Source organism: Gnatocerus cornutus, chromosome 9 (genome assembly GCF_029298725.1).
Source record: "Gnatocerus cornutus isolate USDA-ARS CGAHR chromosome 9, icGnaCorn1.1, whole genome shotgun sequence".
Lineage (NCBI taxonomy): Eukaryota > Metazoa > Arthropoda > Insecta > Coleoptera > Tenebrionidae > Gnatocerus > Gnatocerus cornutus.
Window position 1 is genome coordinate 4,302,849 of NC_142241.1, and position 23,306 is coordinate 4,326,154.

General features: G+C 37.0%; 1 protein-coding gene across 1 annotated transcript; it reads right to left on the reverse strand.

Moving 5' to 3' along the window:
* Positions 1-1,214: 1,214 nt before the first annotated feature.
* LOC148167940 (octopamine receptor beta-1R-like) lies at positions 1,215-20,323 on the reverse strand. Its single transcript, XM_088045725.1, has 4 exons — positions 20,236-20,323; positions 19,240-20,027; positions 6,773-6,991; positions 1,215-1,621 (listed from the first exon to the last, which is right to left on the reverse strand). The coding sequence occupies exons 2-4, from the start codon at positions 20,001-20,003 to the stop codon at positions 1,252-1,254; spliced, it is 1,353 nt and encodes a 450-aa protein (XP_087901851.1). The 5' UTR covers positions 20,004-20,027; positions 20,236-20,323; the 3' UTR covers positions 1,215-1,251.
* Positions 20,324-23,306: the final 2,983 nt, after the last annotated feature.

Consider the following 23,306-nt stretch of genomic DNA (forward strand, 5'->3'; position numbering starts at 1 on the left):
AGTACGCCACTGATAAAAAATAAGAACTGTCAGTTTGACTTCAAATAAAAAATTTCCTTCAGAAACTCTGATTCAAATTTTTGTAACCTTATGCAAATTGTTCCCTGATTGGTCACATTCAAAGCCTTCCAGCTCTTAAACGGTTCAAGAAAACCCGAAAAAAACTTCGAAACATTACTTTCCACGGTTGCCTCCATCACCCTTTTTTCTATGGCCGTAACGCTACCTAACACCCTGTATAAATATCATGTGTTGGTTGACTCTGAAAATACATTCTCTCGTTGAAGAAATCTTAGTTAACTCTTTACATTTCTCGTGCAGGTGGAGCACTCCCAAGAGCTTTGTACTTTCATCCGGAAAAACCAACATCTCGTGTTTTTCCCTTTTTCTACGTTTTAATTGTTGTTGTTGCAAGACCTACGACGCTTGTGTGCGTCAGTAGCTTCCACGTGCTTTTGGTATGCTAATATCCCTATTATGAGTGTAACTCGCCCGGTTAAATAGACTGCCTAATGGATCCCCGTTACAGTTCCACGCCCCCAAAACTCAGAAACTAGCGTTGAGGGACGGGGAATTTTTATTTTCATAGTTGGTATGCTATATAAAGTGAGGCGACAAAAATTTTAATGAAATCTTCGAAGAAGGGGAAACTTGACGGTGATAAGTGGAGAGAAAACTCAAGTAGATTATTTTGTCGGCGGGGTTATTATGGGGTTATTTTTAGATGTTCATGGCAATTAATTTTTACCAACGGGTTGGGATAGATGCGATGCGCTTTATAAGTCGGTCTCCCGGAAAAATTGTAATTTGTGAAAGGGGAAATGGAAATTCGCGAAATGAGCGAATTCGTAAACAAGTGTACAAGAGCCTTAATTGCGTTATGTCGAAGTACTTAATATCGTGTTACGGCTTCTTGGCCGCTTTGTTGTTCTTAGACGGTGAAGCGCTCCAAATCGGAGATTGGATTTCAAAACAATGCGACTTGATGAGATTGTTTTTCCAACTTGGCAAAGTTGTAACTTCGCGTCTACTTTCCCAGTGAAACTAATAAGTAAACCATTTTTAACACCATCGATCGTATACTGAAGATGATAGTCTCGTTTATTGATTTATTGACTGTGGAAGAAGTGCACCGACGAGTACAGATGAAAATTGAATGAGAGCACGGCTCGAAGGAAAAAAGAGTCTTGACCCATCAGTGCACCCGATACCCTTTGATATGTCAAAGAAACAACCGAAGAAAACCGCAAGTTAGATGGCCTCCTCGCTCTGCAAATTAATAATTTCGCCTTCGGAAATGTTGTAGCTGAACCTCTGGACCATTCCTTCGGCCCTTAGATCTGTCCTTAGATGATTATTAACGTGCATTTCGCTCGACGCGTTGCTGTAATTCACCTGATGATCGCCTCTTGACCTCCGCCATTTCCAGCAAACCATTTTCGAACAGAATTGGCAACAGCTCTGCAACGTCTTCTTGAATGCCACACGGAATTCTCGGTTGAAATAGGCGTAGATTAACGGGTTCAAAGCCGAGTTGAAGTAGCCGATCCAGAAAACCAACGTGATTACAGACGGGGGACTGTAGCAATGTTTGGAGCCGCACAGAGACGTTATCACGTACCTGAGGGCGAAGCAACTAATTATTAAACTGGTTTGAGTAAACATAAGATTACAAACAACGTTAACTGAGGCAGACACGATTAATACAAATCAAACAGTTCCTAAGAAACTTCTTTCTTTGCGCAACGTGTGGTCGGATGATTTTCCAACACGTGTTATCCAATCTTGTTATGCACGTTACCAACATTATAGGTAATTGCATTAAGAGCGTCGTGGGTTAACGTGTCCCAAGAAGTTTGCACAGATGAGTGCTTTGGAGGGCGATAAGTGAAAAGTACTCGTTCGAGAGTTGAGAGTTTTTTTCAGGATTGGAGGAATAATTGTGTCGTTTGGATTAATGGATTAGCGATTTCAATCCCCCTGAAACAATATTCTGATGAATCGCTTCTCCGATTTTCGTAATGAAAAAGATGGAAAGGAACGAAAGAGACGCTTTTAACCACTTTTTTTCTTTTGATCACGAAAAAAACAACTTTAATATCAAGTATTTCAAGAATATGCGGACAAATATCAACTCTCGCTCATGAAATGATAAAATAACAAGGAATTCGGGGGGAAACTCTGCTTATCATGATAACATTTTCATTTTAATTGCGAGTTAATTCCATGAATTGAAGTGCAAAATCTTTTGAGATATTGAGCTAATTTTGAACGAACTTTTCATTTAATTTTGCTGCTTTGCCCGGATTTTCTTTGTGCTTTCAAACAGAACGGCTCCAAATTTACACAGTGCAAGACACGTTTGTTTACCTCTGATGACATTAACAATTTCGAGGAACTTTAGAATGGAATTTTTCAAATCAGAGTGCACAACTCAGATCAAAGTTAAATATTTGGTTTTCTATATTGGGACTCTGGATATATTCTCTGAAAACAACAGACATTTTCATTTACCTGTCCATGTTTGTTTTCACTTCGATTATGCTTGATTATAAATTCCTGTGAAACAGAGGTCCATACAGACCTGTGTTTTTTATTTATTTTATATCACACACTTCTGTGAAATTTCTGGCAATGATTGTTCTCTATTTAGATAGGTTTTATAAAAATGAAATGATTTGCATCAACAATTTTGCCAATGGCATAAGTTTTATCTAAAAAACTTTCGTACTAACATTTCGTCGGTTGAGAGTGTTAACCTGTTAACTCCACTTTTGGTCATTTTTGGAATTTTCGTCTATTTTAATTTTAAATAATGTTGCGCATTGCTACGAAAAACATTTTACTCAATTTTTGACTCTAAAGAGTAAAATGTTGATGATACGAATACCTGCTAACTTCAGAGTTTGCGGTTGAGCCCGAATTGCTGCTATATCCAGTAACAACAATTTTGTGTCGACGCTGATATTTTTGTGACTTTAAAAATTGATCTTTGTAGTTTGCAAAATAGTCAATGATTAATTTTTTTTTTGAGAATTCAACTCACCATAGATTCGACCAATAAGAGACATTTATTTTTTCAAATAAACCAATCACAGCAAACTTTTCTTGGAAATTTTGGACGAATATAACTCGGGAGCTCGAAATTGTGGGAAGTTTTTCCTCCAGTACTCGTAGTTTGTTTCTCCAGACAATTGGCACTCGTTCGCTTCGCTCACTCGTGCAATTGATCGTCGAAAAAACTACTCGTCTGTCGGAAAAATTTCCGACAATTTCGAGCCCACTTGTTATATTACTTATGAAAATTAGCTTAAAGATAAGGCCACTTTTATAATATAAAGATTTAACAGGCATAAGGAGACATTGTTTTACGTATTTAAAAAAATAATTTTAGATGGCTATAACAGTTGGTTTTAATAATGTTGATTTAAATAATAGTCACAAAAATGTTTTATTACTGTAGACCTCTACGTCTTAATATTTTATTTATTTTTAATAACCTAAAATGACATTTTTGACACTCCTTACGAACGTCAAAAGTATGGCTTTTTCGAGGAGCGTTAAATTTTTTTTTTTTTCACGGCGTGATAAAAAACTTGAACATTAGATTAGAACATGTAATTGTAAATAATTCAAGCTGCAATTAATAATTTAACCATTTTTAATAAGATTTTATTCAACATTCAAGTACAAATATTTAAAATTCTTAAAAAAAACATAAAAACTTGTTAACGAAAAGTAATGTGGATTGTACTATTTTGAACATTATTAATGTTTATTCCTGGAAGTAAAGCTTCCGAGGAGCATGTAATATTAGGGCCACGTATCTCACACTGAGCTGAAGGTTCTGGATCAGGAATATTAACTTCATTTTTCTCAGTATCAACAGAACTATTTTCACCTTTACTAGAAACATTTTTTTTTGCTGTTTCCACTTTCGTATGGACACTTTCTTCCACGTATCCTTCAGCAACACTTGACGACTTCCACCCTCCTAGTCATTTTAATGTTAAGATGTCTGTCCCAGAACTAAAACTGTGCCCGGTGTACCGTTCGGGATTAGGTAACTTTAGGTAATGAGCTATTAAACTTGGTATTTTTGAAAACTGGTTAATCCCAACACATTGTACGGCACATTTTCCTTTCTGATACTGTAGGAAAAACCGTCTGTGTTTCACATGAACCGGACGTAGAGCAGCGTATTTTTCGTAAACATCGAGTAGATTTATTCCGTTAACTTTCTCACCTATGACAGTAAATGTCCGTTCAGTATGTGTTTTAGAATCCGGGATCTTGGCGAGAAGAATTCACTCTTTTTTGACAATGTCATCGATAGTCATGTTGCAAAGTTCTTTCCGACGACAAGCCCCTGCTAGTCCCATTATTAACGTCACTTTGTTCAGCAACTACGTGTCATCTGGAGCATTCAACAAAAATTTTTCCACATCTTCCCTAAAAAACACTTTAGATTTCTTCGGTCAATATCCGACAGACTGTCTCTTCAAAAATGCCTTCAGTTTATAGTATTTAGTCACATCAACATGATCCTTAACGTATAATACTGACTTTAACATTGAGAATTTGGACCACAATGTTGAAGATTTGTATGTTCTCGACTTTTCACTCAAGTACGCTAGAAGAACGGATTCCGATATTTTGCTTGCGGTCTTCTGTTCGCACCACTGCTTAAATCCTTCATACTCCTTTTCGTATAAAATACGTGACTTTCTTGGTAATAAATCGAGAGATCCATCATTTGCTTCTTGTCAAATTTCAGGAGGAGTACAAGCAAAATCTGTTTCGCTATCACTCATTATTGACAATTTTTCCTTAGTAACATCAACAACGACGACTGGATTAAATTCAGGAAATTTTGATCAAAAATTCCTGTCCGTTTTTAGAAAGATGCTGACATGGAGGACCATTCTTCGCATTTAGAAAAGCTTTGGATACAAGATTCTTCATTTTTATTTAATGTAGCTTACGTTCCATTCATAGTTTATAAATTACTTTGACTTAAATTAAAATAATTAGATTAGATTAGAAGTATTATGTTAAATTATGGTCGTACAAAAAGTATTGTATACAACACGTGGCTAAATAGTACTTTTTTTTACTTGTGGGCTTTATAGCACTCGCCTACGGCTCGTGCATATAAATAGCCCACGCGTAAAAAAAGCACTATTTTAGCCACTTGTTGTATAAAATACTATTTTTGACGTGACGTAATATTTTTTTTGGCCTCATGAATTGTAAACGTCAAATTAACATTCAATTGACATCTTCGGAAACATTATATTTACAAGCGCCCTGGACGTTTACACAAGCTGTGCGGTAAAAATTGCCCAAATCGTCTGCTCTTCAGATGCGTTCATAAATTAAAATCACTTTACCATAATGAAGATTGATCACTAAAGTGGTATTTACCTAAATTATTATCTCAATTAAGACAATATTTCTATTTTTAAAGTCAGATTAAAACATTGTTTATACAGCGCCATCTTGTGTACTTTTTGTGCACCAACTACAAAATTGACAGAATTGACAGATGATGAAATTTATAAACGTCAGATGTGACAGTTTTGATGAATTTTGAAAAACTCAATTATTTAAATTAAAAGTTTTTCGGCCAAAAAGGTTAATACAACTTCTTGTGCGTTAACCATTTTACAGCGCTCAATCATTAAAACACTCCGGCTACGCCGTCGTGCTTCAAACTGATTTCGCGGTGTAGAATGTAGGTTACCACACGCGACTGTAAATAACTATTTTGGCCTCATGAATTGTAAACGTCAAATTAACATTCAATTGACATCTTCGGAAACACTAGGTTTACAAGCGCCCTGGACGTTTACACTCGCCGTGCGGTAAAAATTGCCCAAATCGTCTGCTCTTCAGATGCGTTTATAAATTAAAATCACTTTACCATAATGAAGATTGATCACCAAAGTGGAATCTACCTAAATTCTTATCTCAATGAAGACAATATTTCTATTTTTAAAGTAATATTAAAACGTTTTTTATACAGCGTCATCTTGTGTACTTTTTGTGCACCAACTACAAAATTGAGAGAATTGACTGATGATGAAATTTACAAATGTCAGATGTGACAATTCTCATGAGTTGTGAAAAACCCAATTATTTAAATTAAAATTTTTCGGCCAAAAAGTTTAATACAACTCTTGTGCGTTAACCATTTTACAGCGCTCAATCATTAAAGCACTCTGGCTACGCCGTCGTGCTTCAATCTGATTTCACGCTGTAACATGTAAGTTACCACACGCGACTGTAAATAACTATTCTGTAACGGTAAATAATAATTATTACAACAAGACATTTATTTTAAATGTAGTAATTATTACTATTCCTATTATTAAATTTAGCCAATACATCTAATAATACGTCGTTGCTCAGTAAATATTTCAATTTATTTTTATTTACCGTTTTTATATTCAGAAAACCTATTAAATCCTAAGTTTTAAAAAAATCATAGAAAGATCGCCTGCTTTCTCCAATTATATGTACAATGCTACAAGTTTTATTTTGGGAGTTATTTTTAAATTATTACTATGTATAATTTGTAGCCGAACAATTTTAACCCGTTCGTAATTTAAGTTCTTTTATAAATCTATTTTTAATAAAATTCTTAAGTTTTTTTAACCTCCTGTAAAATTTGTCTTACTGGAATTAGCAGGTTAACACTCTTAACCGACGATTTATAGTTTTGAAGGAACTTAAGATAAAACCGCATGGTCTTAAAATCTCCGCTTACCACAGAAAAAACGGAAGCCAACAAGCTAAGAACGCCGACACAATGATCCCCAACGTCCTGGCAGCTTTTCTTTCCCTCTTCATTTTGCTGCTAGCTCCAGGATCCGGAGGTTTCTCCGGAGCGAGTCCTCCGTCGACAGATTGTCTGAGTGACGTCAGTCCTGCAGAAATCCCGTTGATTTGAAGGTGTTTGTTGAGCAGTGCCGCCGCTACTTTGCTTCTGAAAGAAACAAAGAGAAAAAAAGATGAACATCAATTTGAATTGGCAACAAAAATAAAATACGGAAGAGCGTACGGACGGATCTATTTTTACATATGCGATTTCTTTCTCGAAACAAAAGGAGGAACGGATCTATATTTCCGGCGGAAGAGGCAAAGGGGGATTTACAAAAGGAATCGTTTTCTGAGTAGGTGTTGATGCGCTTGAATCAGGAGTGTTTATATTATTCGATACTCGCCGCGATTCTCATTAAAAGGTATCCAGTTTTGGATTTATTTGATGGCTTTGTTCGAGAGCTTCCTCTCCACGATTTTTCAGAATAAATTAAATGTGAAACGGGGAAGTTAATTCAATTATTTTAACAATACTGGAGTTGTTATTATTACTCTGGGGCGGGGAAGTAGCTTCGTTATAAATTATGAGCACGACAGTGAAGCCGGTCATGGCTCGTTCTTGAAAGAGTGAAACTTGAACGTTGAACAATCACGACATTAAAATCTCGAGCTTTGGGAAATTGATTTTCGTTATTTCTGGGAAAAATCAGGCGGTTTACAGTATTCCGCACTTTACGTGCTAACGGTTTTAATTCAGGTAAATATTAGGATGGCTCATTGTACGTTGTGTGTTTTGTATTCTGAGGTGGTAACGTGAAGGATATATTACAAGGGTTGCTTTGCGGCAAAATACTAAACAATTGTCCTGATCCTTTCGGGGACTTTTATACATTGCTCCACTTGCAGGAACGTGCTACATATTTATCGCATGGAAAGTAGAACTGATTCTGGATGCGTACGGCTTAACGTTTACCCCCGTAGATACGAACGATTTACCATTTTTTTCCACTATGAGCGTGATATATTTGCTATCAATCGGAAAAAACGATCTGAGCGCATCTACGATTTTTACAGACAGTTTGTCAATGAAATTTTCTCCGTTCATCACCGTACATTAAAGTTCTAAACATTAAGATGCTTATTGCCCATGCATATTTTACAGCTAGCAACATGATTAATTTAATAGCTTGAGTGCTTCTGCTTAATGAGAGGGTCCGTTAAGACTCAGGTATTCATGTGTCTTAATTAGCAGCGTTTTTTTGCTCTCGACGACGCTCTAATTGCCGCCCAACGGTCCGCGAAATCCCCATCAACAGCTCCGATTGACAACACAGCTATCAAAACAATGAGTTAATTAATGTTTTCAGTGTTTTTATCCAGATACAGTTGCTATTGTTTACTAATGATGTCACAGGTCTCTCCCATTCAAAATGATTAATGATAAGCAAACGCAAAGGTCAAGTGAAAGCTCGTTTGTGTTATCATCTGAAATCTGGAGAACGAATTTTTCAATTGACGTGACGACAGATGCTTTTTGGGCAACATCTGTACCCAGCTTTCACGTAGCTTTCCGAATTAATTATAACCTGAAATTGTCGATGATTCGTGATGTCAGAATTAGAAGGCACGTCACGGTCGATCGGATTCAACCCTTTGTGCTCCCCTACTAAACAAAATACCACTGTTTAATGGTGGTAATTTCACATGCAAGATGCTTTCCGGTTGGTTTGAAAGCTTTCGCACAATGCTTGCTCTTTTTGCTCATAAAACGGTCGTTGCCGTGTGACGCTTATTTATGGCTTGTCCATCAGTGAAAGTTTGAGGATGATGGCTTACACCTGACACAGTTTTCAAAGTTTCCTCGAGGAAGAGCTTTATTTTAAAGCGGAAGCGAGAATTGACATTGTTGTTAAAATTCACTGGAGAAGCGCCGGACTTTCCGCTCAATTGGGTGACTATTGCAACGCTGCAATTTGAGTTGTTGCGGTTTAAGAAAGGTTCAGTGGAATGGATGATAGGAGAGCTTTCATATGATGAATAGAAATAGGTTTTACGGTTTAGGTTCGGCGAAAAGGTGGATCTCAATTGGAAATCTCAGATTTGAGAAGTCAGCGAAGACAATAAGAAATAGGGGATTTCGCGGATTATCTGTAGCTACATAACGACCGCTTCTTGTTAGCTACTTCATTCTTGAGTTAACAACTTTTGATGTAATTTTCAGTAGCTGATTTCCACCCACTTCTAATCTGGCTCTTGATATTCATACGAGCTCTTTTAAAGCATTGTCCCGTTTTCCTCGTCTTTTATCGGACAGTCATTCAGAAGGACATAAAGAGGACACAAAACGTTTCAACGTTTTTATTCCCGTATTTATGGCATTTTATGCTTACAGGAAGTAATGTTTTCGTAACATGACGTCCGAATATCAGATAAAGGATGAAGCAGTTAGGAGAACGCTAGAATTGATTTATTATGTTATATCCGCGCACTGCAACGTACAAAATTGCAACATTCTTTCCAGCTATTGTTGACTTACAGCCTGCACCTGCCACTGTCTTGTCCGATTCCTCCTTTTGTTGGTTTCTCTATGGTCATTTCCACTAAATGCGTTTGTATAACGCGGGCAAATCTAGTTATTAATAACTCAACGTTGGTTATTTAGGACGGCAGACCGCAATTAACAAACAAAGAAAGGATAACTAAATTAATTATAATTACGCAAACAATTTAATTAAATTAATAACGAAAGGTTTCAGTTGGCGGTGTTTTTCGTTTTGAACGTTGAAAGGAAAAGTCGTGTTGCGACGTTTTTGGACCTACGGCACTTTGAAAGTTTGAAAATCTCAGTTTTTGTGACATATCATGGGGGCGCGGCACTCCAAGCTGTCTTCTCAAAGAGTCTGGAAGCACATAAATCCCCGGAAGAAAATAGACGAGAAGGAAAATAAAATAGACGTGGCAATGGCGACTTTTATATGTCTCACTTCGGTTTACGTTGCTGTTTCTACCTTCTGGAATAAACCTTAGCCTCTCAGAGCGAGTATTTATCAAGTTTAGACAACCGATAGCCATATTTATCGTCCTCAGTTACTGAATTAGTTGTAAGTCCACTTGAGGCCAGCTCTTGCATATTTAATACGGTAACCCGGGTCCGGGTATTACTTGCAGTAATTAACAAACACAAGATGTAGTGTTTCAAACCTTGGACTAATTTTATTATACAATGCTGCTGCGTGGATCTCCAGTTTAGTTGATAAATCGTTATATATGGGTGCATTTTTCCGGTAGTTAGACCCGAAAAATGGAAGTTTTGAAGAGTCGTTAACTTTTAATGAAGTTTTCGGAAACTCGGCAATTTCATTCGGCGAGCAGCTGAGATTAATGGAAAAGCACACCGAAAACTCTCATAATTAGGTGTATAATTGTTGTTTAAAGTCGCTTTTAATTAATTGGAGCAGTTCGCGCAAACTGCGGTGCAGGTGATAGATATCCAGAATACGATTTGAAAAAATTTGATGACGCAACTGAATGGTGGATGCGCCGGGAGAAAACCTAATTAATAAATCTCCTGTTGACTCATTTAAAAAAACATGTAAATGTCTGGAATTTTTTCGATGAATTTCAAAAGTGTCGGAGCACGATTGCGGGTAAAAATACACCGCAGAGGTTTGCGAAAACCGCATATATCCTTCTGGAATTCGCGTCTAGAGTATATCAAATATGTGGCTCGTATATTATTAAAGTTGAACGTATTTATTTCCCTGGTGTATTTTACAAGTAGGGTAATTTGTCAACATGTGACGCTCCGGCAAGAGGCGTTGAAAGCAGATATAACAAGACCGCAGTTGGAGTGCTGAGGTCTTGGATTAGAGATGGATCTTGAGAACACAGTTGACCAAGTGCGAGCTTCACCAGAGTTCTTTTTTAGTACGAGAACGTCATTGTTCGGTCATCTACTAACAGAGTATTCAGGTGAGAGCTGGATAACCCGGAGGGACTTGTTCCATCGTCGTGACGGTAATTGAAAAGAAAACACACGGAAGCAAAAAAAGAAAAACAGCGTACGGATAAATAAACAATGTTATTTTATTGTAAACTGTCATTCCTGTCTCTCCAGTGAAATTTTGATGTTCTCTCGGGCCATTGAAGCATCACTCATTTTTATGGAACTAGAAGCGTGGTTTTGGGTGGTGGACAAATTAGCATAAAAGACGTGTCCGTGGCGCGTTGTTGAGGATTCGTCAGCTGGGACAAATAGCGGAATTGTCAGTGCGTTCGCTTATGTGCACTAAACACATTCATGGCTGATTTCACATTTTCGATCTGAAATGTAAATGTATTCGCCTTTGTGCATTTTCGTGATTACTTTTCAATAAAAGCAGTCGTAAACCGAACGTAGTTCTCTCTCGTCTGGTTGGTAATTGAAAAGAAAACACAGACGCGAAGAAATAAATAAAGTGCTCGTATAAATAAACAACGCATCGTTCTCTTTTACAGACAGAAGCTTTTCATCAGTTTTTCTCCGGATTACGTTGTCATATCTTCATGCATTATGTAACTACATGTGATACCAGATGTTTAATTCAGCGTTTACACTTGCCATCACCACCTTTGGCATCGATCTTCACTTACTGACGCCTAAATGAATTAATTATAAATTTAGCAGATGCACGAAAAAAACGAAAAACGCAACACTCGGATCGATTCGGAGACGATGCTGTTTGCATGACGTGGAGGGACCGTTCGAGGGAATCATTTCCTTTAACTTAACTTGATCGGGAGCCTGCACACGCTCCATCGAGCAACATAAATAAGGAAAGCAGCCGGCTTGCAAACCCGTATATTCATTACAGGTTTGGGCGTCTTTTGTTTACGAGCTTGTCAAAGAGAACAAGCTTTTAATTGATAATTCGGACTTCATTATGAGAGAAAAATGGAAGAGATTGCGATGAAAAGGAAGCCGCGAGTAGGAATTTCAAACCCACTACGGAGGTGGAAATAAAGTGATACGAAGAAATTAATTTTAGAATTTATGTTTTTTTAGTGCTTGGTTTTTTTCCTGCCTGTTTATGAGATTCATATTAAATTAACTCTTAAATCCAGTTGGGCTCAAGTTTGTATCGAGTTTGTGTTGGCGGAGCTTTTAGAAAGAACTGAGGGAATGTTAACAAAACGGTGAGATTTAGAAGCATATTATATTATCGAAAACACCAATTTCTCGTCTTCGACAAATTTATGTGGGTGGATAGAGTGGGTATGCAAATTTTACCAACAAGAAAAAATAAGGGCCAGGTCGAGCTTTTCCCCATCTGCGTATACAAATATCTCAACATTACCACTACTGCGATTTATAATCGGAACTTTTATACGAAAATTGGTGGATGCGCCGACAAAAACTCGATGGCTTTGATAAACAATTTTAACACTGCGACAGGTTTTGAAATTTCCAATGCTCTTCAGTTTATATGCATCTATTAGAAATTTCCTCTTTTATAATTTTTCTCGAATGTGACGGATCAAACGATCGTCCTCGCAATATTATCGGTATCGCTGAGCACATCCTTTGTTTAAAACAATGGCCGGATACTGGGTCATCAACTTGAATATTTGCTGATTTTCGGGATCAAAAACTTGGTTATTGATCTAGAAAAAGCGGAATTCTTGTCGGACCGAGCTTATCCTCGATGCCATCAGAATATATTTTGGAATGTGCTTACTGAAAATAAATCCGCGAGGAAAGTTGGAGTTTTTCCGACGGACACGTTTGTTCTGGAAACATAAATATGCATTAAAAAACACAACGTTTCCAAGTACGTGGGGTGCAGGTGAATTGGGGCAGAATGGATTCCACATGTGCAGCCATATTTTCAAACCTGTTCTGAGCTGTTCAGGGATGAATAAAATAACATTCCGTTAACATTACTAATGAATTAAATTCGGTGGTTAAATATTAGGATTCTGATCGCATTAAAGATGAAATTTATTCAGTAGTCACAAAAGCAAACAGATTTTTTTAGCAACCACCAATACACGCATTACTTTACAAGGGGGTCTTCTTAAACCATTTCTATCTGTTTGGAGCTTCCTTCGTACAAATATTGAAACAAAGTTCGACTTAATTCAGAAATGATTAATGAAGCTTTAAGCCTTCTTAATCAATACTTTACGAGAGTTTTAAAGCACGAAGGAATTTTTTTAGCGCCCAACCTGAAAAACCTGCGGTCCAGACCTCTCAAATATTGACGCGTCTACCTTTTTGATCCTGTTGCGGTCTGAGAGTTTTACAACATCGTAACTTGGGAAATTCGTGAAAATTGAGCAAATCAGTTGTGAAAGTTGTAATTTAAATCAGGTTGATTGAAATTTCTTGACGGCTGGGATAACGGGGCGTTAATGAACCGTAAGGTGAATGAGCAATGTTTTATTCAGGGGGTGGTTATGTATACGAATTTTGATTCTGAAATTAGCTCCGGGTGAAATATTAATAAGTTACGAAAGAGGGTGAAGTTTAGTCTATTTTTTCCGGTTCAAAGTTATTTCTGCAAGTTTTGCGTCCCAGGGAAAGAATTTAATATTTTTCGGATTTTTTAAATACTTGAAGTGGTCGGATTCTGTCTGTCGGTGCTTAAGAAAAAAACAGAATCTAATGTTCAACTTGCATATTTTATATTCATTTAACCACCCGCTTTGCATATTTCCACATGGAATGAAACTCATGATAAATCGTCCAAAACGGAAAAGTGGGTTTAAAATGTAAATTAATGATATTAACATCGCAAAAGTTGCGGTTTTAGCACCCACACGACAAAGCCCGTTTATCGGAAATTTCAATTAAAGCGTTGTCACTAGAAAATTTAACCTCCACTCCAAGTCTCATGTGCACAATGTCGAAAACCGATGACACAACAACTGAAACAATACCTCCCATTGTCCTTTCATCTATTTTTCCTCTCGTCGACCGCAAACTTTCGCAAAATTGCTTACTTTTGCTTTATTGTTCGACACCAAACCTTCTCTCGTCAAGTTTTAACATAAACTTTCCTCGGATTAATTAGTAACTTAGTCTAAGTTCACAAAAAGCGAGCGTTTGCACCTTCGAAAGACGATTATTTCGAACAAACTTTTACTAGAAAAAGGACGAATTGAATTATGTTGATACAGACGGTGGCGGCTCTTTGACTCTTTTGCTTCAAATGGAATCGATTTAACGTGTTGAGTTTACTTTACGCCTGTATGTTTTGCTCGAGTTTTTACAAGTTGGAACGAATTTGGGTTTAGTAGAGATGATTTTTTGTCTTGATGTAGGTAAAAGTTGAAGTAGTGTGGGGGAGGAGCTCGGGAGAGTTTGTACATTTCCAACTGAAACTCTGAATTGTGGGTGTAATTGTGAATGTTGCTTTTGTTGTAAAAGCACTTCAAAGTTCATGTAATTATTGAAATGTTATGAATGTAGCCAAGCAGATTTACATATGTGACGTAATATTTTTATATGTTGTAGCCTGCAGCACTTTGTAGAATTATAACGGTAAATCAAACTCAGCAGGCGGCAAAGTTTTGATTAAATTTAGTTACCTAATATTGGCTTACCACATTTTATTTTTTCGAGCGTTTCGAATTTTCTCTTTTTATCGTTGTGAATTTTTCAAATATCTCGGGGTTTTAATGTTGTAAATAAAGCTGACTTTTCATTAGATATGGACGTGTTTTTCTCATTGCCCGTGTCATTAGTTCGCTGGTTTACGATGTGAACTAACAGGTGCTATAAGTAAACTTTGTACTATTTTATGACTTCTCTTCATCAACTTTGAAGCCGCTTAAAATATTCAGCAACGTCTAGTTTTCATCCTAGAAAAAGAAAAGAACTTAAACGTCGACTGTAAAATTCCTCGAGTATTAATGGTCTTTTACATTCGTTGTAACTTAATATCTTGCCGCAACTAGACAACGCCCAATTAGGGCTGATTATAGTCTATTTTTAACAACACAAAGAACACAAGTTTTTATTCCAGATTTATGTATATTTCCATTATAAACTTTGGAAGCCATTTTTGTAATCTCATATCCTTTTAATGCTCTTTCACGTCAAACTTTGCAACTTTGTGTTTAAGCATGATGAAAGCTGTGCTGCTGATGTTTATTGAAATCGCTGGAAAACGTGCTCTGAGTTTTTATCAATCACGCGATAATTGTGTCAGAAAAAATAATCGCGGCTTTACGTGTTAGTAACAATAAACAAAGGTTTACTAACATTACAACGGGAGCAATAGAATTTAGTGTCGCTCTGAGTCGCACTCCCACTGCCAATTTTGGCCACAAATAGCCATTATTTTATAATTTACTTGGGGCATGCCGGTTTATTGCAAGGGTAACATCAGTGGTGGCGGATGAAGGGCGCATCGGGAATTGAATCGTAATACGGATACAGAAATGTGTCGGAATGAATGTCAAGCTTGATGCCATGAGATCATTGCAGGATTTATAACTTATCGCACTGTCAGTTTTGGGGTGCAACATTTAGTTTTTCCTGCTACTGTTTGGAGTTTATATAATTACCGCCACCACTGCCCGCCACAGTGAATTGAATGAATTCTATGAATAGTGACCCGTCTCTGTTTACAGTAAAAAGTTATATGCTGGTATGCACGAACTAACAACATAGTTTACGGCCGATGAATATCAAAGGCTATAGCCACCATCGCTCTTCAAACGTAATGTTTACCGAGATATTAGGGCCGAACAAACTTACATAGCCATCGAGATTACCACTTTTACGCCAACTCGAGATGAAGAGTTACTACTCCTCCTTAATGGACCGAGGCAATTACATCGATCGATTTGAAAATGCAATTTTTAACAAGAAAAAATCAGAAAAGTTGGTCAGTGATTTCGTTGAATGTTCTCAAATATAGGACTTGAAGAAAAGTTGAAAAGTTTGTCCCAAGAGATGACAATTTTTCTTATTTCCTTGCGGACTCTTTACATCATTTTTCGCGGTGCTGGTAATAGAAAAATGTGAATGGAAATTCCTGGCATCGAAAATTACGGATCGGTTTTCGGTAAAGTTGTTTGAAGTTCTCATTACTGCGATCACCGGGCTATTATTTTTATTAAAACGAGCGTAGCAAGGGAAATATTTGCTTTGGAGGGTTGAAATGTGCATTTTTTTGGTGAAATCTGGCAACGAAAGGATTAGCTAGGAAAATAATATACAGAAATTTAATTTCAGTTCATTTGCTCAGCAGTTTTTTTCAGTTATAATTTGCGCTCTTCGTTTTGATTTGAATTGATTTTCCACAGTTATCATCACTCAGACTCACTTAACTTGACACGATCCAATAAATTTATTTATTCTCTACGTTGTCTCTAATTTTCATCGAGACTATTTTTTATTATGAATCGATAAATGGCGGACGCCGCCATAAATTAGCAGCTGTGATTGTATGTTTATGAAAGAGTTTTTTGTTGCTTGCTATTTATAGATTTATTCTTGTTTCCTCCACATTTTCCGGCTCTGGGTTTACCCCTGTATCAAGTTGACTAAACAAGTCGCAGACTGTGGAGCTTTTCCTCTCTTCGGTATCGACTGGAAACTTCTCCATTATTTATCGTGCAATATTCAAAGGAATAAACTTGATAATCTCATTTCACGAGATGTTCACCATCATAAAATTGCTCACAAACTAAATCTTCAACTTAAGAGAGGTACTGCACAGTCTGCGTTTCCATTATATAAATCAAACCATTTTTCGCGATTGATTTAATATGAAATTTACCGAGCAATCTTCCGAATTTCCCAAGACGAGGTAATTGCTGACGTTACTATATTTTCTTCAGAATCACGATCCCAATTAAAGTAATATCTCTAAATTCAGCGAAAATTCGGGAGCCGATGATGAAAGATGAAACTGGGGGCGCATGTGGGTCAAGTTTTACCAAGAAAAACTCGGTTAGACTATAATCTCACCTCGTGACTTATCGATTACATTTCTGTAAAGGAAAATAAGTTAGAGACAAAACCATCCAAGAGTAAAATATAAGTTAGAGAATGCCCTGAAGACTAGTAACCTTATTTTGAGTTCTTGGAGGTTGCTCGAGTCGAGTGATAAAAACTAATATTTACTTACTCGTCTCGAGATCTGATATTATTTAATAGTTCAGAAGCGTAATTATTACAGTAAACAGTTTAATAAAACTAATTTCAACCGTTCGCTCGGTACCTACCTAAATTTCACGTTTTCCTCGGGCAAGAAACGCAATAAAGAGTCTTTCGCTCCAAATCTCAGAAAAAAGGGCATTAACATGCAAATTAAAAGTTCTGTTTGACGATGAAACGTCGTGACTGTTCGAATTCACGCTTGGTTTCTCTAGCATAATAGTCTTTTTTAACCCGCAGTGAAATGTGTCACTGATATCAATAGATTCACTGATAACGTTCCCCTATAACCGGATAAAAGCTCCACGAACAGATTAAATTATTAAAGCTCTTCCTAAATCGCAAGAAATCCATTCGAGTTAGTTGAAGCTGCCACAGTTTTTAATTTGTCAGGATTAGGTGATCTAAGAGTGGTTTTATTTCCGGCTCGGAGACAGCTTTCAGATTCATAACAATCGATAATGGAGGTAGCGATGCTTATTAAAGCTGTAACTCAATCTTGAGGAGTTTTCAATAATTTTAACGACTGGAGAGCTGTTTTTGTGAAACAAGCCCAAAAGTAATGATTTTTCCTGGTGGAGTTTTGTTACATTTCGTTTTCAAATTTGGGGAGAACACGTGTCAAATTCCATGAAGACAGCAGGAGTCCAATTTTCTTAAGGTTCGGAATGTTTGTTTATTAATGCGGGTCATTTCTTTGATCAATTTGACTTGCGTGCGTGAGGAAATCTCGTTTAATCATGACAATTGATTCCACTTATTACGTTTTGAAAGGTTATTGTGTCTTATTGTCATTGCATTTTGATAAAGAGTGGAACCATTCTTTCATTCTTTCAAGTTTTGAAGGAGTTTCAACTTTCTGTTGTCTGCACTTTCTAAATTTCTGTGATCGATAGTTGAGTCAGTTTTTTTTTCTTATTACCTTACATGTTGCAAGGGCCGAGTTTCCGTTATGGTTTAATCGCGATTTGATCCGACAAGTCTGCCTATTCATGAATATTAATCGTTTGCTTTGTTTCCCTTGTCTGCGTCGCCGGATTTATGCAAAAAGCATAGTTTTGCACTCGAGAAGATTGCTAAAATATAAGTGTAAACATGATAAGATTCCAAGCAGATGGTCTGAATCGTCGACTAATTAAACCTGTTATTATGGCAGCGCCGGTGCAAGGAAATTGAGGCTTTCAATTTATAATACAATTAACGATAATGAGGTATTGTTTTACAATAATCAGTGGAGGTGGAAGTCGTGCAGCCATTTCACCGATAGCGATGAAATTGTCAAGTGGATGTTGGTGTTTTTCATAATTAAGCACCATCGCGATTTTATATCAGAATATTAGAATTTGTTGGGTCGTCTCGCGATTTTCACCGGCAAATAAATCAAAGAGAATTTTTAATGTTGAAATGTTTGACTTTCGATTTCGGTACCGAATGGATTCGAAATGTTTATGTTTTTGCTCGAAGCGGATTTTGAGCCGAGGTCGCTTTTCAAACTTGTTTCTTTGCAATTACCAATTTTTTATCGATGGCAAAAACTTGCCACTTTCGCAGTGTAAACAAAATAAATCCCAGCTTTTGTGTCGGGAAAATAACGTAGGTCAAGCTGTCTGAGCCCCCCCAAGATCTAACTACAAAAAATTCACTCTCCAAGTGTTATTTTTGTGTCGCCTTATCTCTGCCTAAATCGTTGAGGTTTTCTTCTCACCCCCGCGATATTCAATTTCCCTTTTTGTATGGAGAATGCAGATATTGTGTTACTCATGATTGAAACATTACCATAACTCCCTCGAGGATCCACTCTCAGGGAATTACGCAATTTCGGTATGAATTTACATCAAATTTCCCAAACAGACTTATTGGAATGTTCAAGAGGCTCAAATTATTCGAAATAAGAACGAGCTCCTCTCAACATTCTTTATTACTTTCCTATAAAAAAAGCTCCAGGGAGACCTCAATTTTAGACGAATTTAAATTTTGATGACAAAGAAGGGCAGGGAATTGACTGTAAAAAATTGGTTAAACTGTTGCTTGAGAAAACACAAAGAGAAGCGTCTTTTGAAATGGACAATTTAGCTTTACCTGTCGCATCGATCGTTTAAATTATTCAAAAATCGAATCGGTGCATCCACCATATTTCACACTTAATAAATAAAGACATCTTATCAACCGTGCAAGTTCTTGGGTCTAAGTTCGTGTTGTTCTGGGAAAAATTTAATACGTGGCCACTGTCTTGTGTGAATAAATCATGGGATGTTTCTTACCGGTAGAGCATCCTTTCCTGCCTGTCCGCCTCCACATAAATTCTGTAGTACATGAATATCATGACCATCCCGGGCACCCAGAAGCTGACGCTCGAGGAAATAACAGAGTAGGCCCTGTTTACTACGAAATTACACACGTGAGGATGTTTCCTCCTGAATTGTAGATGCTCTTCTGTTGTGTACCACTCCAATAAGATTGGTAGGAACGACACTAGAGCAGGACTACACCACACAACCGCTAACATGACAGCAAGCCTTGCATTGGTCATAATCAAAGGATAATCCAAAGGTTGTACTATGGCATAGTATCTGTCCACACTGATACAGCACAGATGCAAGATCGACGCCGTCGAAAAATACACGTCTAAAGAGTTCCACACGTCACACATAAAGTACCCGAATATCCATCGACCACCGGTTATCTCCACACTGAAGTTAAAACACATGGCCCAAATGGCGACCAGCATATCCGCCAGAGCCAAGCTCACGACGAAGTAGTTGGTGATGACTCGAAGCTTTCGGTGACGCATCACTGAAACGATCACGAGAAGATTTCCAAACAAAGCTGCGATTATGATCAACGCCATCACCGTCGTCTTCAGCGTGAATAAAAAACAGAGCAACCAAGAATTCGTAGGCCATGTTTGGTCAAATCCGATGAAATTATTCGATATGTGCACGGCTTCCAACGTTTCGTTCGTTTCATTTGAGCTCTTCAGAGATGACTGCGTCACCAAATCTGTGATGACGACGATCCCATTCATGGTGCCTCAAGTTACAAGCTCCATCTGAAAAAAAATCAACAATTCAACATACTTGCAACACTTTATTGAGCTTTTGAAATTTTAACGCGGTCATAAAAGTTTTATAGCGCGGCGGAATTACCCTTCCAAATTTAGATCAAACTATTATAAATAATTTCGATACTTTCATTGATTTGACTGCAATCCCAACAATAGCGCCTATAATAATTAATTGGGGGATGATTGCACTTACTGTTGCTTTTGAGATTTTTGAAAAGTCGGCACTTTTCGGACTTTTGTTACCGCAGAGGGTAGTTTTTCGTCGACAACGCGCGGCAAACTGTACTGTTTAGGGGTAACTCCGAGCTTTTCGCGGCTTTGCGGCGATGCAAGCGACCTCTTCTGGAAACGCGAGCTTTAAACCGAACGTGGGTTATTACCTATTATTGTTGATTCTTTTTTTAGAAAAGTCTCAAGCCAACTTGAGATCGGGGGCGGTTAAAATGATATTTGATCTAAAAGGTCGACATACTTACTTTGTGGAAGTTTTCAAACTTTAGCAAAACGTGACAACAGTGAACTTACATTGTATACCGAGCTTTTATGAGCTTAATTGCAACAAATCGGTAATCGTTACATGGAATAATTCACGCACGTAATGTTTTGAGAATTAATGTGCTTTTAATGGCAAGCTAACATTATTAAAAAGCTAGCTGCTGCTGTTATTTATTACTTTTTTCCGGGTTGTGTAATGTGGCCAGTCTATTAAGGTATAAAGTAATAAGAACGATGTTCTCTGGAATTAAAAAATATTAGTATTGCGATGTTTGGGTTTTGAGAACCGCGCGCCCTCTTTTGGCCATTTGTGAGGGTGAGCAGGATTCTCCATAAAACTCCAGAAAACTTCCGGGATCCAGTTAGAAAAATATTCCTTTAATTTTCTGTAATGTTGCGCCATCTCTCTTTCAATCAATTTGTCTGTTACTTCTTAGCTCGAAAGCTCCATCTGGTGGTGGTTTTCGACTTTATTAATTAACGTCATTCATACTATTCTGCTCAACATCTCCAAAAGTAGAGATCTGGCGGCACATAATAACTTTTCAAAGAAGACTTTATTGTCTTTCTTTGGCGTATGATAAAACGCTTTTTCGCATTATAAAACGTCTTTTGCGGTTTATGACTTTAGGGTGTTTCCTAATAATAAAGTTTTAGGACTTGGGCATTTATTTTGTTTCTAAAGAAAGAAATCTTTATGACCCCATTGTGATTATTTCGCCGTTAAATTCAGATTTTTCAGGTTACGATTATGATGTTTTATTAAGACATTTTTTATTTGCGGTTCTTTTCGAATTGCTTGTATTATAGTCACATTATAATTTAATTATGTTGTTGGAAAGTAATTTTTCCTTCGACCCCATATGAAAGTGGCATTTTCCACACGGTTAAATGACTCCGAAAGTTGATGTTTTCGTACATCCATTTCCAAAAGTAAAAGTCACTAGTGTGATATGAATATATCCGCACAGTCCTGTCAAAATTGACAGTTATTTTCAAATACAAATGTAACTCCTGAATTTTTGTCTCAAATATCTAGACCATTCACTGTAAAAGAACATGCATAATGATAAAAATGAATTAGTTAGGTCGTTTTTGACAAATCAGTTTTGACAGGCCTGTGCGGATATATTCATATCACACTAGTGACTTTTACTTTCGGAAATGGATGTACAAAAACATGAACCATCTAAATATGTGGAATTCGTCACTTTTTTATAAGGTTGTAGAAAAATGACATTTAGAGTGGATAAGAAATGAACTATTGTTGAAACTTATGGTTTCTTCCTGATGATGAAAGGTCGTAGGAAAAATAGAGTACATAACTCGTCGGAAAGTGTCTTTCTTGCATTCGTGTAATATCTGCACTCGACTGGCGCCTCGTGTTTCTACCCTCGTGCGAAATTACACTTTCCGTACTTGTTATGTAAATATCTATTCCCGGCGCATCCACCATTTTTGCACCATAAAATTTTGCGTCGCCTCCACAATTTGTGATCGTTTTCGTCGTCGTTCCATTTTCCTTTAAGGAGTTTGCATTGTTGACCACAAGCACCTTTTTAAAACTTTACGAACAAATCCTCTCGCCGTGTTCACATTGAAATTCTTTGTGTAACTTTCGGATGGCATCTTTAGATTTGTGTCATTGCATTTGTGTAATGTTTTAGTGCTTCTTTTTGTAGAGGTCTTTGTATTCATAAATTAATAAGTCTGTTTACCGAAGAAATTTATAAGGGAATCGTGCTCAAAGAAAACAAGCCAAAGAGCGGCTGATTCAACAAACAATATATTTGCAGTATATTTTTATACATGACATGTAACACGAATGATAATTAGTTGATGACATTCGACATAAAACTTGTTACAAAATAGGCCTACAAGATTGTCTCTGCCTTTTTTTTACAATATACACCTAGACAACAAACTAATAAAAATATAAACATACAAAACAATTTATTGTTTCGTGATTTATTGGTTTCGGCTTAACAATAATAGTCGTCGAAAAAATGCAACAATGAGCGTCGGAGCTACCGATGTTACTGTTGGATACCGATCTAAATATAAAATTGTCTCTTGAGAAATCCGTTGTGTACCAATTTAAAACGGTAAAAATTTTCCCTGGTTTTCCGCCAAAATTACACGAATGAACTGAGATGATTAAATTTTTCATGACGATTCCCAACAGCAACTTTTTCGATGGATCTAAAACAGGAATGTTGAAAACAGTTGAGCAAAAGAAAACAGGAAGACCAAAAACATTAACTACGTGAAACGGAAAAGTACATTAAACGTACATTTTCAGCTATATAGGCGTTTTATTTACAAAATAAAAATCACATCTTCTTATCACACATTCGTTAACAAACTATTTACAACCAATCAAATCAAACTTTATTGTAATATCACAGAACTAGTGATTTTTTCGGTTGGGAACGATCTTTACGTATTTGTGTCCTTGAGAACGTGACAAAAGCCAAAAGTCTTTATTTATTGCTTTTTGTAGTCAGGGCGACGGCTAAAACCGCGCCCCGTTAAAAATAGTGCGCTTCTATTGCCTGGAAAATGAACAAATCGAGTCGTTGCATCGGAGTGCCTTTGGCATCACCCTGTATATGTCGGAAAACAAAAACAGAAAAATCAATTCTCACGCCCCGAAATGGAGATGAAAGCTTAAAGCTTCTCTAGCAAACTTTGTTATCTAATAGAAGCTGTGTTTTCCCCGACTTATTAGAGTTTCTCGTCCTGATAAGCCGGTGGCGAGTCTTGCGG

Coding starts and splice junctions, on each gene's coding strand:
- LOC148167940 (XM_088045725.1), bottom strand. CDS start 20,003: ATGAATGGGATCGTCGTCATCACAGATTTGGTGACGCAGTCATCTCTG. Junction 6,992..19,239: donor CAGGAAAGGATGCTCTACCG/GTAAGAAACATC, acceptor TGTTTCTTTCAG/AAGCAAAGTAGCGGCGGCAC. Junction 1,622..6,772: donor TGGCTTCCGTTTTTTCTGTG/GTAAGCGGAGAT, acceptor CTTCGCCCTCAG/GTACGTGATAACGTCTCTGT.